Source organism: Poecilia formosa, unplaced genomic scaffold (assembly GCF_000485575.1).
Source record: "Poecilia formosa unplaced genomic scaffold, Poecilia_formosa-5.1.2 Scaffold6, whole genome shotgun sequence".
NCBI lineage: Eukaryota > Metazoa > Chordata > Actinopteri > Cyprinodontiformes > Poeciliidae > Poecilia > Poecilia formosa.
In genome coordinates, this window is record NW_006799945.1 from 5,632,756 (window position 1) to 5,650,592 (window position 17,837).

General features: G+C 36.7%; 1 protein-coding gene across 2 annotated transcripts in view; it reads left to right on the plus strand.

The window, feature by feature from the left end:
• Positions 1 to 17,837, plus strand: part of pappaa (pregnancy-associated plasma protein A, pappalysin 1a) — a 98,781-nt gene that overhangs the window by 64,213 nt on the left and 16,731 nt on the right. The window contains exons 15-21 of one of the 2 annotated variants that reach the window (XM_016680491.1): positions 7,132 to 7,315; positions 7,885 to 8,086; positions 8,179 to 8,371; positions 8,983 to 9,130; positions 9,328 to 9,443; positions 11,542 to 11,613; positions 12,375 to 12,473. In XM_016680491.1, coding sequence (XP_016535977.1) covers positions 7,132 to 7,315; positions 7,885 to 8,086; positions 8,179 to 8,371; positions 8,983 to 9,130; positions 9,328 to 9,443; positions 11,542 to 11,613; positions 12,375 to 12,473 — 1,014 coding nt within the window. Of the gene's footprint in view, positions 1 to 7,131; positions 7,316 to 7,884; positions 8,087 to 8,178; positions 8,402 to 8,982; positions 9,131 to 9,327; positions 9,444 to 11,541; positions 11,614 to 12,374; positions 12,474 to 17,837 lie in introns of both variants that reach the window. The other variant, XM_007569584.2, reaches the window with a different exon arrangement.

The following is a 17,837-nucleotide window of genomic DNA, read 5'->3' on the forward strand; positions in this document are numbered from 1 at the left end:
TATATATATATATATATATATATATGAAACCATTACAAATCCAAAATCCTTTTGTAATTAATTAGGGACCTATGTTTGCATATTAAAAGTTAGTTATGTCTAACTCTTTCCATTAAATATTTAGTGCAAAACCTTTTAAAGATATCATATTTAATGAACCAAACATTATAATAAATATTTAAATTAACAATTTTTCTCCATACCAGCAGTCGTACGTTTTTTTATGCGAATGATCAGCATATTTGACGTAACGACATCTGCCAATCAATCCAGTGGGAATTGGCAGTCGCAATTTATCCTGAAGGGAAACGCCCATTACCTGGAGGAACTGAACCCGCTTTACCTCCAACAATGTTGTTGGAGTTTATCATTACGAATTGGCTGCAATCATAGAGACTTGGTGAAAAGTAATCCGAAAAAATGGTTAAACATTGTCAGAGGGGAACATGCAATTAATAGATGTGAGTTATCTTGTCGTAGGTAGCGTCATTTCAGTTGTGGATTAATGGGAAGAAGAAGATAAACTTTACACAGCGTAACTTTCAATCTTACTTTCACTTTTGAAATGCAAACCGTTTTGTTTGGTGTGTTTAAAAAAAATCCACATACTTCGCAATAAAATATGAGACGATGGTGTGACAAACATAAAAATGTCTGAGGTCTCAGGGGTGGGGATGCATTTGCAAGGCACTGTGTGTTGGACTTGAGCTATTTTGGCTTGGTTTTTCTTTATTTCTATAGAAGCAGAATTTTTTTTTCTTTTTTTTTTCTGATAGTTCTTTGTATTTTACTGTGTTGGCCATTGTCTCAACTTTTACAATTTCACAGAATTAACAGACTAGATAATTATTTTGTTTTAAAATGATCATGAACACTTTCCTCCTGGAAATTGTCCAAACTCTGGAAATGTTTTATGGTCTTTCCCCGAACCATGGCTTACTGCAGATTCTTTGCAGAGGTCTACACATATCTCCCTCTACTAAATTGCCTGTTTATAGTCCTGGAACACTGTGTGAATTGTGGGACACAGATGTCTTTCTTCTCAACTTTATCCAGTTCATTCATTTTCCTACATCTGAAACAAAGAAAGTGTAGCTTCTCACAAATTACAGATTTTGTCAATAAACTTTCAAATACTTCTGAATCATGGTTTTTATGGCATATTGTACGTAGACTGAAAGGATTTCAAACCATCTGTAACTGAAGGTACAAGAAAAAGAAATGCAAGCAAAGTAGAAGCTCTGAAAGCATCATCTGAACAGGACCTTTAGACCGTCAGATGGCACCTGAGGACAATTACAATGTTTAAAAAAGTCACATGTGCTTGAGAGTTCCTGGAGCTACAGGTTTTACTCCCTAAGAAGTCTACATGCTCTTTATTGTTTTATTGCACTATAAGGGCCCTTAAGGCCCATTTTGAAAAATCTGATTGTTAACCACGAGAGCAACAATCGTAAATGTATATTGTCTTACATTTCCTAAATTATTGGTGGTGGTGTTTATTAACCCTCAATAGTAATGAGCGTTTTTGTACTGTGATAGTTTTTTTTCATGGATACTTTTAGAAATAAATTCATATTCTAATAAGGCTAAGTGTTGGTTTTGTTGTTACCTATTTGTGGTTCTATATCCATGGATTCGTCTTTTAACAGACCTTTCTGTGGAACGTGACTCCAATTTTCTGTAAAAAAAAAGCAAATCAATTCACAAGAACGCAAGTCGAAGAAGTGTCTTAGTTGGAGTTACAGGACAAACTCCTACCACCTGAGTCTCCATCGCCTTAGTAGCAGCGCTGAGACACTGTGATTATTAATCCATATTAAGGTATATTTGGTGCTTGAACTATTAAAAGAGACAGCTATGCACACTTTTAGAGGGAGTCTTAAGCGTTTGAATATTTTAAGTACTTCTAGCTGTATTTCTTGACCCCTGCAAGTACTTTAAATTAAGCTTTATCTTTCTAAACTTCCACAGCATTTGCAATTTGATCTCCAACTAAGCCAAACTGCCCACTTTACCAGCATTAACAAGTCAATAATTAACAATCCAATACCATGAAATGTGGCATAGAAATGCCATATGTACCACACATAAAGACTACTGAAATTTATCTAGTCAGTTGTTGGACAAAGAAACCGATAATTAATTACTTGATCCCCTGCTGTGGTGCAGAAGCTCTGTCTTCGCTAATGAAGACTAATTCAGCTCAGCATGCTAAATGATTGGAGTGGATGAGTTGGCAGCAAACTTGGCCTTATTTTCTGATTAAGTAAGCTAATAATTAAATTACCACAATCATGGACTGTGTGTAAAGTATTCTTAAAACCCAAGATAGTCAGGCAGTCATTTAGTACGGAGGGACAAAAAGACAGTGACCACTCACCAAATTCTAACTTAATTAGACCTTGCACATTAGCATATAATAAACTGCACACCCTTCACACCATTACACGAACACCATACAAAACGAGGGTGCATTGAAGCAGGAACTTAAAAGACACAACTAGCTTTATGTTTCACAAAATTGCATCACTTTCTTCATGTTCAGGACCTTGTAAAATGTGTTTTTATTATGCTGAAATTGTAATAGCAGCTCCAAACTTTCTTTTTTTTAAAGCAATCAAGGATCACTTTTTCTTCCCATAAATAATTTTGATTAATTATGATTCTGTTAAGATAAAGACAAAGTGAACTATATTGAAGGCTTTACCTTGTAATGATAGTTCTTAAATCGCATTCTTATGCAACAATAACTTTTTTGAATTATGTCCCAAACCTAGTCTTATATCTTTAAGCTATTAAAAACTACCACAACCTAGATAGTTGATAATTTACTGAGGAACACTTGGAAGCATATCTACTTCTGGATACAGTATAATTCTGGGTAGCATGCTTCTTTCCTGACCTCTGCTTTTCAGAAGATTTATATTTTGTGATTGTGTGCATATTCTGAGTAAATAAAATGCTTTCCTTCAAAGCAATCCCACAGGATATAAATCATCCTGTCTGGTTTGGGAGCAGGAGTTTTCAAACTTGCTACTAGAAGAGAAACAGATGGCATTATCTGCTTTGAAATGATTTAAGATTATTAAAGTCTTATATAAAACATGGACACAATCTAAGTTGTAGATTGTGTTTTCTTTGAATCCATTTTTTTTTTTTTTTACATTTTGAACATTGTTTGAAGTGTAAACAAAAATCAATCAACACACAGACTACAACCCCCAATCACTGCAATTACCCAAATTTCAATCTCCGACAGATAAACAACATGAATGGTAAGCACATATTAGAAACACATATTTTTTTTTTTTTTTTTCCTCAAAGATAGATGGAAAACTACAGTATGTGAACTACCATCTTTTGGACTTTGTGCAGTATCTTTTGACATTGTCTTTAAATTAACTCCTTAACTGTCACATCCAAAACACTTACATGTCAGACAAAGGCTCTATGAGGACTCCAGTGTCCATGATAGGAGGTTAAACCCAATTATCATGACTATAATCTCTCCTCCTTAAGTTATTAGTTGAACTGTGAGCTATTGCTTGAGCTTCAGCTCCCAATCCCTGCAAAGCAGACTTCCTTTTGATGCCTATTTGTGTTTGGCTGCTCTCGTGTTTACCTTGACTCTGACCCCTCAACATGATTGACTGTTGGCAACAAAGTAATTGTCAGGAACTTGTTCATCTCACTGGTGTTTGCCATTTTTCTTAAGTTACTCATTTTCACCAGATTGTTATTTCTATGAACTGACAATCTGCTCAAGTCTTGTTTCAAAGTCATGATGAATAGTCTCCTCCTAGAAACGCTTTTAACTCTGGAAAATTTATAGTCTTTCCCTGAATCATCCCTCACTGCAGTTTCTTCTTTTTTTTTTCTTCTTTTTTTTTTTGAAGAGGTCCAAACATAATTCCTCTCCCTAAATAGCCTATTTATTGTCATGAATAACTGCAGAAATTGTGTGATACAAATGTCTGTATGAAGTGCCTAAAAATCCACTGAGGAGCAGTGACTCCGGCTGCTCGTGTTTATTTAAGGTTTGTATTAAATAAATATGAATCATCCCTTCTTCCCATATGCTTGTATACTGTGTGGTTTATGCACCTTTTTTAAAGACGGTTTTATATTTTATTGTTTCTCTTACTTGCAAAACTTTGCACACCAGACACCATGTAGGAAAATAATCATGTTTTAATTCTGCATTTGAACACCACATGGATTTCTTTCATGCAGATTTTGCTCAAAACATCAGATCATGAGTGAGTCACTCACCTCTTCATGCAGTTACTTTTCAGGCAGCACTCACATGCAATGCATATGGTACTTTGTCGAGTATCCAAATTATGAAGGGAGCTTATTTATTTCCACGGAATCTGATACTGTTATTTGGTGTCATATAATGAAATCAAGATGAAATACTGCTATACAAAGGAAAAGGAAGATATTATTAGGCAAGAGACATGTAATCTTACTGAGCCTGACATTTAGGTTTAAAACGGATAAACATAATTAAAACTGACCCAAACATATAACACGTGTTCTTACTGATAGGCTTCCATTTTTACCTTTCTTTTTCCGTTAGAGATGGAAAATTGAAAATGATTGACTTTAACAACTTTGTTTTGTGATTTTTTTTTGTTTCCTTTCACTCAGCTACCAATTCAAGCATTCCTTTTGAATTACACTGTGCAGTTTAGTGGAAGATGATGAAAACAGTTTATGTTTGGACTATCTAATGCCTCACTGTTTTGCTCACGTTTCTGCAAGCAAAACATTTTGCAGCAATCTTGAGGCTTTTATTGTTCAAAGTCTCATGATTGCAAAATGTATGAAAAGAATGTGTTTTTTGTTGTTGTTTTTTTTTGTTTTTTTGCTATGTTTTGATGGGGGTTAATATTATGTAGTTATATATTCAACTATGTGACTGGGAAAATTTACTTGGATAGCACATTTTCAGCAGCAAGCAAAGTCAATTGCTTTACATGATTAGAAGGAAAATAAAACAAGCAAAAAAACAATAAAAAACATCAGTGCAGTGGCAAAGTGAGGGAAAACAATGGCAGGTTGAAGAACAGACAACAGTTTGCAATGTTCCAGGGTTTCTAATTGGAGGCAGCTCTAAACAAATGGGGGTTTTAGCCTTAATTTAGCCTTATTTAGCAAAATTCACTTTTTGCATGTTTTTGTCCTTTCTTTTGGGTCTCTGCTGCTAACAGAAACAGTCCACATGCAAAACAGATTGTGCCTGCTATGGCAGTTATGTTACAGACACAATCCTGGTTGAATCTTGTTTGAAGATCAAGTTTGCATGTACAATCAGGTTTGCACCTGTTTCTATACATACAAACCTTTATATAAGACCAAGCCCAAAAGCTATAAAAGACACTTACTTTCAGACTTTATAGAAAGTAAGGTCTTGACTAGGCCTTATCCTCCCTTGGTCTCGATTTGGCCTCAACTCCTAAATGTTTTGGTCTTCTTTCTGTCTCTTTCCACTCTGGTCTTGGTCTTGACTTGGTCTGGAGTTAGACGATCTTGCTTGTGGTGCAATTACCTTGTAGTCTAGCCTAGGGTTGCACATGTCTATTACCCACAGGGACAAAACAAATAACTTTGCACGCATACTCATTCCTTAGATCAATCTATTACCCTCAGTTAACCTAACATTCATATTGCTGAACTGTGGCAGGAAACCAAAATACATAGAAAAAGCCCACACATGCCGAGAGAAACTAACAAATGGCACTCTGAAAGGCCACGAAGAAAGAGCCATATATGGTCAGGATTCAAACTGGTTAGCTTCCTGCCGCCATACTACTCTGCAGCTTTGCACAGACATAATCAAAAACAGATGAGCTTTCAAAGCTTCTGTCACATCATGCTTGGTTATGGACATACTGGGAATATCAGTCTGTTATCAGATCATTAATAGTATGCTATGCTGAAAAATGGAGCTTGATTTATTTTCCATAGCATTGTGTTGCTACCAGACATGGACGTTTTGCTAGTTCACTCTTTTGTAAATTTTGCATGTTCTTCCAATTTCTTTGGCTTCTCCCATTTCCTGATACATTTCAAAATGTTCGACTCTCCTCTCATAAGTTAAGCTCTGTAAGCTTCTTAAGATTAGGGAGGATGTTTTGTTCCCATAAAAAGTTAAGAAGAAGTTGATGTATTTTCATTTTGGCTAAAAATTACCCAAACAAAACTCATAAGATTTTGGAAAACGAAACGCCATAAAACAAGCTCTGAATCCATGGCTATTGTACGTTTAGACATTTTCATCAGCAGTAATGGCACAGTTTATATTGTTCATGCATTTATCAACTGTTTATCTGTTTATATCAACTGTTTAATTCGGTTTTCAACTGAAACTTATATTTCTTGAGATTCAATACAGAATAAGATGCTGTTGTGGCATTCTGAACATGCCAGAATCAATGGGTTGTAGACTGAATCAAAGCAATTTTAAAAACTCCATGTATGACAACTTCCATACGAGTTGTTTTTGAAGATCTATTTGCCTTTTTCTTTAAGTGTGTGTGGCTGCGTGTGTGTGTGTGTTTAGCAGAAGGTGTCACACTTCCTTTAAATCAATCTGTTTTGGGTCAGGGCTGATTGTGCAGTTGGTGGATATCAGTTGTCCGTGTCGCATGACTTGACCTTACATATGCGATCGCCAGTTACCTGAGCTGCTGAGTAGCATGTGAGGCTTATTCACATACAGTGAGCTAAGCACTGCCAGGCTTTGTTGGGCTTCATGTCGACTGGAGAGAATGCTGAATTGCTGTTGTCAAACATTTATACGATGAGTGAAACACTCCAATATGTCACATCAGTGTGGAAATTAAAGCTTTTGCCGGTCTGTACTTAGACGTTGAATCAAACCTTGACCAACCATTTTAATTTTTAAGAGGTCCTGAGGACTGACAGTAAGTCACATAGTCATAGTTAAACATATCTGCCATGTAAAACAAAAGATGTGAAATGCACCATTATATCAATGACTTCTCCTTAAGAATATAAAGAGGTTCTAACCAGCCTACATCTAGACCTATCTTTAATTACCAGGCCATCAATCCTATGTGAAGCAGATTTTTTTTAGCATTTCTTCTCTTTTTTTTCCAGTCGGATTCTTCAGTAACAATAACCTGTACCAATGGGAAGTGGAACAAGCAGGTATCCTGTGAGCCAGTGGACTGCGGTCTTCCAGACAAATACCACGTTCATCCTGCCCATTTTACCTTCCCAGAGGGCACTACATATGGCAAGAAAAGCACCTTTCTTTGTCGAGAACCTGCCCAACTCATAGGTGAGGTTCATCTGGTTACTCATAAATGTAAATTTGCTAAAAAAAAAAAAGAAAAAAAGAAAAAAAAAATGTACTTCATTGATTTATTGTCAAGGTATACCACTCTCAGCATATTTGCCTAAATAATAATAAAAAAAAGTTTACATAGATTACCAGTTCATAAATATAAGTGTAAGGGTAAGATTTATGCATGTGAATTATTTTAGAGCAGGGAATTTTTTGGTTTTGCCCCCAGTACCACATTAGAACACAAATCAGGATTGTATGCCTTAAAGGAGCACAAATACAAGAAAAACAGTTTTTCCATTATGTTATGAAACACGCTACTATATTTGAATACCATGCAATGAATAGCAAACACTGACCATGTGTTATTTCTTAATTAAACCTCATACCTTTATACCAAACTTGACTTGCAGTTTAGAACAAACATTATTTTTACTCATCTTGTTTTAAGCAACAAACGTTTATTAAATGTAGTTAGGTTCAACCCAAAGCCATAAAATGGTGGTTGTGGTTTGCTGACTAGAATATTAGAAAATATTTGTATTTTTCTTTTGTCTTTCAAGGAACCAACAACACTCTTATCTGCCAGGAAGATGGTTTGTGGTCCTTCCCCGAAGCTCTTTGTGAGCTGCGCTGCACGGCCCCGCCTCCTGTACCTAATGCTGTTTTACAAACAAAACGCTGCAATGAGACGGGCCTAAAAGTTGGCACGCTCTGCAAGTACAAATGCAAGCCAGGCTACCATGTTACCAATAAACCCAAAAGGTGAAAACAAGATATATTGTTGCAAGTTTTTTTTCCCCACCTGAAATCTGGTCTCATAAAGTCTTTTTCTAAATCGGTCTTGCTCCTTTCAGACGTGCTTTTAAGCGCCAGTGCACAGAGGATGGCACATGGCTGGAGGGTGCATGCGAGCCAGTGACTTGTGATCCTCCACCACCCATTTTCCATGGCTCCTACTACTGTACCGATGGCTTCCGCTTTGACAGTATCTGCAGACTCAACTGCTCTGAATCCGCCGGTAATCGTCAAGGAGTCTCTGTCCATACGGTGAGGTTGCTGCACTCTTCCTGCAAGCAGGTCTGTCTATCTCTTTCCTCTCTTTCTATTCCTACTTTTTTAAATGTATTATTTTGTTAGGCACGTGCTACAGAATTTTCTCTTTGTTTCTGTATTGCTTTTAATCGTATTATTCCCTTCTTGGTCGAAAATGTTAAACTATTTGAATATGCTAGTAGATCTCTTAAGACCACCAAAAACAATGGTTTAACTGAACGATGAACACTTTTATTTTGTCTAAAAGATGTTATAAAAACATCTTTTATTGCCATCTTTTACACACTGCTGTGACTGTGTGTTTTTCCCCTCGTCTCCCTCAGCTCTACTCAATTTGATGACATGCTAATTAGATTGCTATTGGTTTCCAGAATAGCTATGCCTGCTACAGACTTCTGAAATGTATACACCTTTTAATCTGTTCTGCCTCCCAGGCATTGTTGGTTGGATGCCTGATGCAAATTGTATTGTATTTCTCCATATGCAATGCAATGCCATCTGGATGTCCTTGGCTCTGCAGTGTTTGTGTACCAGTGCGATTGCGAGTATAATTGTTACTCTGCCATTATGTGTGTGTGTTTTTATTTTTATTTTTTTTTGTTCAGGGCACAGCCTCCAACATGATCCGGTGCAGAAAGGATGGAAACTGGACAGGGTCATTCCGCCTATGCCCGAACATCAAAGGCCAGTGCTCGTTACCTCAAAATCTGCATTACAGCCTCCAGTACTCTTGCAAGCGTGGACATGGCATAGGTATGAAACAAGAAAATTACATTTTGTTTTGTTGTAGTGTTTGCAGTTGGTCTTTGTGTGAATGTGGACAATCAGAGAATGCAATCTAGCATTTCAATATGAAAATATTCCCAAAATGAAGATAGATTTTTTTTTTTGATAGTTCTGACTTGTCCATTCCTTTATGCAATTTTTGCTTCTGTTTTAAACATGCACAGGTGAAGAGTGTGAGCTCTCATGCAGAGAGGGTAACAGTGAAGTGGTGATTCTCCCTAGCAATATAACAGCAAATTTCCTACTTCGACAGCACTGGTGGAACCCGCAAAAAGTCAAGGTACGTTTATAACTATGTGTATTTGTGTCTTCTTAATATGTCTGACAAATGCACTTCGCAAAGTTCTGTGATCCACAACTCTCCCATCAGGAATTTCTCATCCAGTGCCTACATCCCCGCTGGATTACCTACAATGCAATATGCCAGGTTGCCTGACACATCGCCACAAAAATATTTGCCTTTGAAGCATGGCAACCCCTTAAACAATTTGTTGTATTCATGACAGAAGGTATGAAAACTTGCTGGCTCCTGAGTGCCTCAAATCAAAAAAGCGCTTGATGAGCTGAGCCTGGAACCACTAAGATTTCGTTACCATAGATGCGCCACAGGAAGTTATCTGGGCTCTGTTAGAGTCGCCTTAGCATTGACAACCATTACATTCAAAAAGGCTGCTTTTGGTTATTTTTAAAACTTTTGTCTGAAAACATTTAATCAGCAAAAAATAAAAGATACAACTTTTTGGAAAAATGAATATTTTACCATAAAATCTTTACTTTAAATTGTAACAATTTATAAAATACTAATTAAAAATTTAATACATTAAATAATATGACTTTATCCAGGGTAGAAACAACCATCCATCATCGATACCCGTTTGTACTTGTACTGGTGCATATGTAAAGTGGGAATATTTGACCATCTAGTCACTGGTCAGGGATAAGCATTATATAAAAATCGACACTTGCTCATCAATAAGTTATTTTTTTATATGAATTTCTGATATCTTTTCCTTTACCTTTTTCCCTGATATTCAACAAGTTATCTTATTGTTAGATTTAAGTTCACAGAATGAGCAAAAGATATAATTCAGTAGTAAAAAGTTTAGAAATTAGAAATGTATAACAATCCTCTCATATAAGATGAGAGCTTAATTGGTTCAAACAGGGATAATTAAGAAATACAAATAGAAACCTTGAAATTATAAACCAAGTATATTTTGGAGAAAAAAAAGACCATTCCTAAACATTCCTAGTCCAATTGTATGTCTTCCTCTGTTGTTTCTACAATGTTTGGTGAAATGGGAATTTATGTTGTCCATCTTAATAAGTAATGATATTTCATTAACTCGTTTTATTTTTGTTAGTGACCTGCTTAGACTCATACTTCTTCACCTCCATTTCCTCCTGTTCCTTTCTCTTTTACTCTCTTTGATGATTATTTGCCCTGCACCACCTCCTCCTCCTCCTCCTCCTCCTTCTCCTCTTCCACACCCCAATCCTTATCAGCAAAATTACTCTGTCGAGCCGGCTGTAGAATTAGTCATTTTCCATATGACATGACCTCGTCTGTGGTGGCGCTGAGATAGAGATCTATTTTTATGTGCTATGTGCGCCCTGGGGATGCTTTCGAGGGTGAGGATCCCATACGTAGATAGGGGTGAGACCAGGCCACAGTCATGGATTATCATGATTTACGGCCTGACTGAGAAATAGAGAAAGAGGGAAAGTTTGTGAGAGATGGAGAGAGAGAGAAAAGAGGAAGAGCAGATAAAGGAAAGAAGAATATGAGTTTCTGGATGACATCATCTTATAGGGTGACAGCGACAAGAAAACTGAGGAGCTGCAGAATATATATATATATATATATATATATATATATATATATATATATATATATACACACACACACACACACACACACACACTAAACATTATATAACTAATCTATTACTCACACAGCTCTGTTGTCCTCAGACCCTGTTGTTGTTCTTTCTTGCTACCTTCGGGTCGAGATCTATATTTTACATTGATTTGCTGACTGTACTGAAATAGAAAATACCTTAGTTTGCAGCAACAAAAGAAAAGCGTGTCAACTTTGGGAGATATTGGAACATAGTTGGTTTGGGATTTGGACCACCTGAGATCAGCCAGGACTTTGCAGTGGATGGCACTTTTAATTACAAACTGTGCTATCCTACTTATGCAGCAAACAACGTGCTTCTTTCTGTCTTAAACCTCCATCCCGGACTTGGGCTTACAGGCATCGTATTGCAACTTCGTGTTCATTTTGGAGGCGTGCCTGTGAACAGTTTCAGAATCACTGAAAGCAGCAATATTTCTTAATTAACTGAACAAACACATGTTGTCTTGTCTTTCAGAGTATGGTCTGCACGATGGGACTGAAATGGTATCCTCCTCCAGAATTCCTCCATTGCATCAAAGGATGCGAGGTTGGTGCAAGACCTGAGCAGTATATTCCTCTGATATATTTTAATTCTTTAACCTTTTGTGGACTGTGAAACATTGAAGGTAGAACATAAAGTTTTATGAGCTGTACTTGTCTAAGTTGTTGTAGACAGAAAATGAATTGGCAGACGCTGCACAAGTAAAACATAGAGAGCGTAGATGAAGACGGGCGTCTTGTGCAACCGATCGTCAAGTGGGACAATTTAGATAACTCTACCCTACTCCTAGACTAAATATGATCTGGTAACTAAGTAATGAAATGTATTTGTAACTGTAGTCAGCAATAGAAAATATAATTAGTCCTGCAACAGCCTTTTTCAGTCATTTCCACATATAATATTATGTGTTTCTTTCAAAAATCTTAGTATTTAGCTTTGTTTCATGAAGCTATTAAGTAATCTGTTGAGCTGAGTCCAACTGGATAACCTGATGGGTAACCCAAGCGTTGAGGGCGGGACCAACCCAATAAATCACCTTACTGGCGCGTTTTGTGCTGATTATGGTTTATGGTGTCTCGATTTGATTTACGGGTCTAGCTGACTAAGGGCTGAAATGGTGACATTGAAGAATGGGGAAAATTTAATGTATTGGATTCATCAGCAAATTCATTCAGATACTTCTAAAGACCTCGAAATGCTCAAGAGCCAAACGGAACAAAGCTTTAGGCCTTACACAAGGTAATGAGAGGTTTCTGGTTTTTGCTCTGTCGTTTCACTCTTTCTGCACTCTTCTCTTCCTTCAACAGCCTTTTATGGGAGACAACTACTGTGATCCAGTCAACAACAGGGCCTTCTGCAACTATGATGGAGGAGACTGCTGTCAGACCACTGTCAAGACTAAGAAGGTAAGTGGCATGCTCATATTTAAAATAAATATAGAAAAATAAATTATGCTGAATTTAGACTGACTGATAAATCAGTCTATTACAAGTTATTATTCTTTTGTCCTAAAATCTACTCTTGTTCTTTAGTAGAGATTTCGTAATACCCCAAATCCAAAGGCATACATATCCGGTTGATTGGTGACTTTCAATCTAAGATGACCTCTAGGGTAGAGTTCATGCTCTTACCTTCATGAACAGGATTAGATGGATTAAAAAGTGGCTGATTTGATAACAGTTGTTTTTTTTCCTGCCTTATTCTGTTTAGTAATTGTTTTTGTCTGTCTGTGTTCAGAAGTGAACAAAAGGTTACAGTATATCAATGACAGCTTACAGGCATCGCCTAACATCACATCCTCCTCATTAGGTACTTCAAAGTTATCTGTCAATTCTTAGTCTGCTCTGTATTTATTTAATCAGTTACAACTCTTCCCTTGGCCTGACATAACTCTGAAAATCCATTTGATTAATTTCAGAAAGCTGCTGGCAAGATATGTGTTTAGAAGGGTTTATTCATGCTTGTTTGCCACAACAGTTACATATCTGACCAGACCTGTTTCTGGTCAGATAGGTAACTGACCAGTTAAATATCTGATGAACTGGGCTGCACTGTTCTTCCTAAGGCTGGTAGAATAATATTTTTTTTTTGGGGGGGGGACTTGCTATGTAAGTCTGTCTATGCAGGTTTTTCAGCGGGGAGCCAGTTTAATTCATCTTTTGGAGAAAAAAAAGTGTGAAAAGGGAGAAAAAGTTTCCTTTACTGCGAAGATGGTCACAGAACAAACACTGAATACTCCTTTCACTTATATTTGTGTATTTTGGCCAAGCATTAGGTGCTATGCTGCACTCAGACCAAATGCAATTTACACGTCACGGGTGTCTGGTTTACACGTAAAGTCTTTGGTGGACACGGATCTAAGGGCAGCGAGAAGATTTGTGGTGTGTCTCATGCAATTAGCACTGCATGTTTTAACGTGCTTTGCACTTCTGGTCTTTGAGCATTCGACGCACATATAGCAAGTTCAATACATCCAACACGACAGACGCTAGAGTTGGAAAATCTGCACTTTTGCAGTTGGACACAAAAGCATCTACTGGAGACTCTGCTATGTGAAGTAGGTTTCCGTGTCCTGGCAGGGGACGGAGCCACCAGTGCAGAGCAGGTCGTCACCTAGGCTCGGGTGAGACGAAAATAGCATTGAAAGCAGCCCTATGCAACACATCGCTCCTGGAGTAAGAACAGTTTGGTGAAATTAACCAAACTCTCAGAACACCTCTGAATTATCTGGTGAATTCAAACACAGTGCAGTGTCTCCTGACAATGGCAACATTCCCTTGTAAATAAAGTCAAACCACTCTCTCATTTTCATCTGCCATTTTACAAAAAGACTGTCAGAGGAAAAAAAAATGGCAAAAGTCAAGAGGCTCCTTCCAAAGTGCATTTTTCCACACTTTGCTCTCACACACGTCAAGAGCAATTTTGACACTAGATATCAACCACCAGACTTCTACGTGTACAAGCATCCAACTTCAGGCATCGAATGCCTTTTTCATGTGCAAAATGTGTTTGATATAAATTCAACATTAGACAAACAGCTTTTGACTCTGGAATACTTTTGCATTTGAAGTTATTATAAAAATGACTTTAAGATGCCCACATCTGGTGGCTGGAACACCAGCCCATAACGTTACTCTTCTCCTCTATGCTCAGTGTTTGGCATGTGATGTTTCTGCTTCCCAAAAATCTCTACTATGTGTCAAAAGGACATTATTACAGAAGTCTTGTGTCTAGAAAAAAAATTCCACCATCATATTGCTTTTAGAGAGATGTTTTTTTTTTTTTCTCTTTTCTGGTAATTCTTTCAAACAAGTCGTAATAAGATTAAATCTTTCTTCTCATTATACTCTGTTGAGCTTTGTCATTTGAAATGGTAACAGATGCCTTCATGGTCCCTGGGGTATTTTACAATTTCTTTGAGCCTTGCATTGTTTGACCTTGTCCGTCACTGGCTAACTGTCTTTAATATTTTCCATTTTCCACCAAAAGTGTTGTCGCTGTAGAAATTATAAAATTGCCTCACAATCTTTCTCACTCTAATGAAGAGCAAACATTGCGTCTCAAACATTGTAGCAGATGTTTTTTGTTTTTTTTTTTACTTTGTTTTGTTGCATACTTCTATGCTCTTAGCTCTGCAAGCTGCTATAACTCTTGCTTTTATAGAGTTGGTCACACCTACCAACTATCCGTTAATCAAGTGTATTTAATTACACGGTCACTCCTCCCACTCCTAAAACATGTGGAAGTGGTATATGTGCTTAGCTTCCTTTATCCATTTATTTGTGTCTTTGGCAGTTGAACCATATTTCTTGTCCCCTCATTTTTAGGTGCAATTGAAACCAGAAGTTTACATATGACAGATAAAAAGACATTATACAACTTTTGTTCTTGAAGTTAGATGAGACCAAACATCTCTTTTTTTTTTTTTTTTTTTCTTTTCGTTTTAGGTCAGGTAAATTTATAAAAACGATCTAACAACGAGGGAAAGCAAGGTGACAATGTCACAGCTTTGGAAACGTCTGATGAGTATACTTCACATTTGAGTTAATTGTCTTGTTTGACACAATGGAAAAGTTAAAAGAAAAAAGCCAAGGTGTGTGCTTGTGAATTTCTTTTTTGTTTGTTGTATTAAAACAGATCTCTCTTTGATCTCAATGAGATAGTCTTTATAGATAAACGTCAAATGAAATTAAATTTATCAGGAAGAGAATTGTTAAGCTGCACAAGCCTGGTTTGATCTGGGGAACAGTTTCCAGATTCTCCTGGTTGCCGCTTTCCTCTGTGTAAACAGCTATAGGCAAATATAGACATGATGCGAATGTCCAAGCATCACACTTCTCAGGAAGGAGCTGGGCCGAAAAGTTCAACAACAATGCTACAAAATACTGAGGAAATATACATGAATGTTTTATTTTCAATGAATAAAAACAACTCTTAAACATTCTTACTCTTATACTTGGGGCATTTATCAAATGTAAATAAATTAGGTCATTCTGACCTAAAGCTTAAAGTAAAATCAAACCTCACATATTGAAGTTTTATTCAACTTCAAACAGTGAGAGAAATTGTTTTTGTGTGTCTCATTTGGTGTGTGTAGTCTTCTGGTTTCATCTGTATTTATAAAAGTCTCAATTACTGAAATCCTCATGTTACATGTTAGCCAGAGTCTGTATTAGTTTAATTTTTGTCTTATTTTTGTCGTTCCATTTTTCTGTTGGTTTAGAATGTGAAAGAAATGACCATGTTGCAATTGTTTAAAGGTAAAGTAAACAAATAATAGTTCCCATGTGTTGACGCTGCATTCTGGCAACTGCCATGTTGAGTATGTGCTGCTGACCAAACATGTAAAAGTTCACGCTTTGTCCTTTACTAAGTCTGTTGGGTTTGGAGGACAAACCACAGTTAGGCCACTTGTGCACAGTGCTGTACAGGAAAATAGTAAGAGGTCCGTCATTTGTTTGAATATTTTATTTCTTAAATGTATAGTGGCAAATGTTTGGCATAATTTGTCAGATTGGTGACGCTAGAAGTTTGTTTGTAACTGCATGGGAAATAACCTCACTTTTCTACGAGTTCTGCTGCTGTTGATTGACAATATCTAGTCTCCACATCTTCTGAGACCAATCTTAAGCAGTGACATCAGCAGAACTTCCAGAACTATTGTTTTATTTTTTTGTTTTTGATTTTTTTTTTTCTTTAAGACCTCATAGAATTCAATAAAAGATTCAGGCAATAAGAGATTGAGCTCTTGAAAGGAAAGGAAAGCTGGCCATGGGTTGTGTCATGAGTTAGGAGTTGGTGTGTTGGATCCTACTTCAAAGAAAAACATGTTCTCAACATCTTGTGTTGGTATGTAGAATAACAAATGTGTTGTTTTCGAAAATGAAAAACCTTTGAGGATTTTAACAGTTTGGTACACTTCCCAAAATAGCTTGAACCAGGTCTAATCCTATTGTAAGAACAAAAGTTTTCATCCTTTATTTAGACTTAAAATACAATAAGTATTACACTGAGAGTCATTTTTGGCCCACGAGAATGGCCAAAAATTACCGTTCTTGAAGAATCTTGAAGAAAACAATGATCTGCTAAAAGGGAAAATATTCTGTTTGAGTATCCAACATAATTTGTAGCGAAGGGATGTTTATATTCCAAAATTGCAACTTTAAGTTTCTGTAACTTTTCAATGAGTAGACCAGAGGAGGAGGAAGGGAAAATAACAATGCAGTTTGTCAGGACAGTGTTATTGTGTCAAAATGAGACTTGTCCTTCTGATGTCAACTATTTGCTAGATGTAGCTTTGGCTTTGTAGACATGGCCTGGACAAACCTTAAAACTCCTATAGTACATATAGGAGTTTTAAGGTCATCAAGGTCATATATGACCTTGATGAGCTAGATGCCCTGCTTAACCCACAACGTCAACATTATCTAGATACAAACAAATACTGCAATAATTTCTTCAGGTTATGCTTGTATAAGTATCCCTCCATCTTGATATTTTTTATTTCTTATGTAATGAAAGAAATAGTAGATTGGTAAGAAGTTTGCACAAAAAGAATTTAAAAACATTGTGACTTTACAATGCAGAGGAAAACGTTTCTCTTATCTTTTTCATACTTAAACAAATGCACGTTCAAAGTGGTTGTGTTAAAATCTATGTGATTAATTTTCCCATTACATTACAGCAGGGATGTCCAAAGTTTTTGGAATTATGGGGTACGGTTTTTTTCTCACCAATCTGCTAAAAGCTACCACTTGGCACCGAGACGTGAAAATTAGAAATTAAACTCTATACTGATACATGTATATACAATATACATCAGCTAGCAGAAATGTTGAAGTGAAAAAAAAATGCTGTTTCTTCCTGAAAGCCGGGACCTCTTCCCCAGGGAAGAGGCAGCTAGTTTCTCATTGTCAGGAGTTGACTGCAAGCCCTAAGCAGGCTAGCAGGAGACTGTCAGTCATGTTAGATCTGCACTTTAATTGATGATCTTCATGTGAAAGAATGAAGATAGATTCAGGTAGATCGACAAGGTGCCATCAAGTTGAAAACCCATCTCCTGAAGCTGAAATATTTTTACTCTGACAACAGGATCTGGAGGTGCTTGCTTCACTCAGTTTTTATTTCAATCTAATTTTCAACAGCGGACCTATCCAGATTGAAAAGGGTCTTTATTTTGGAGACTTTTTTTTTATTTTTTTTTTATCAATATCAAGGTTTCTACTTGTAAGCTGGAAACAAAACTAGCTAGCAAGGCGTTTGATAGATGA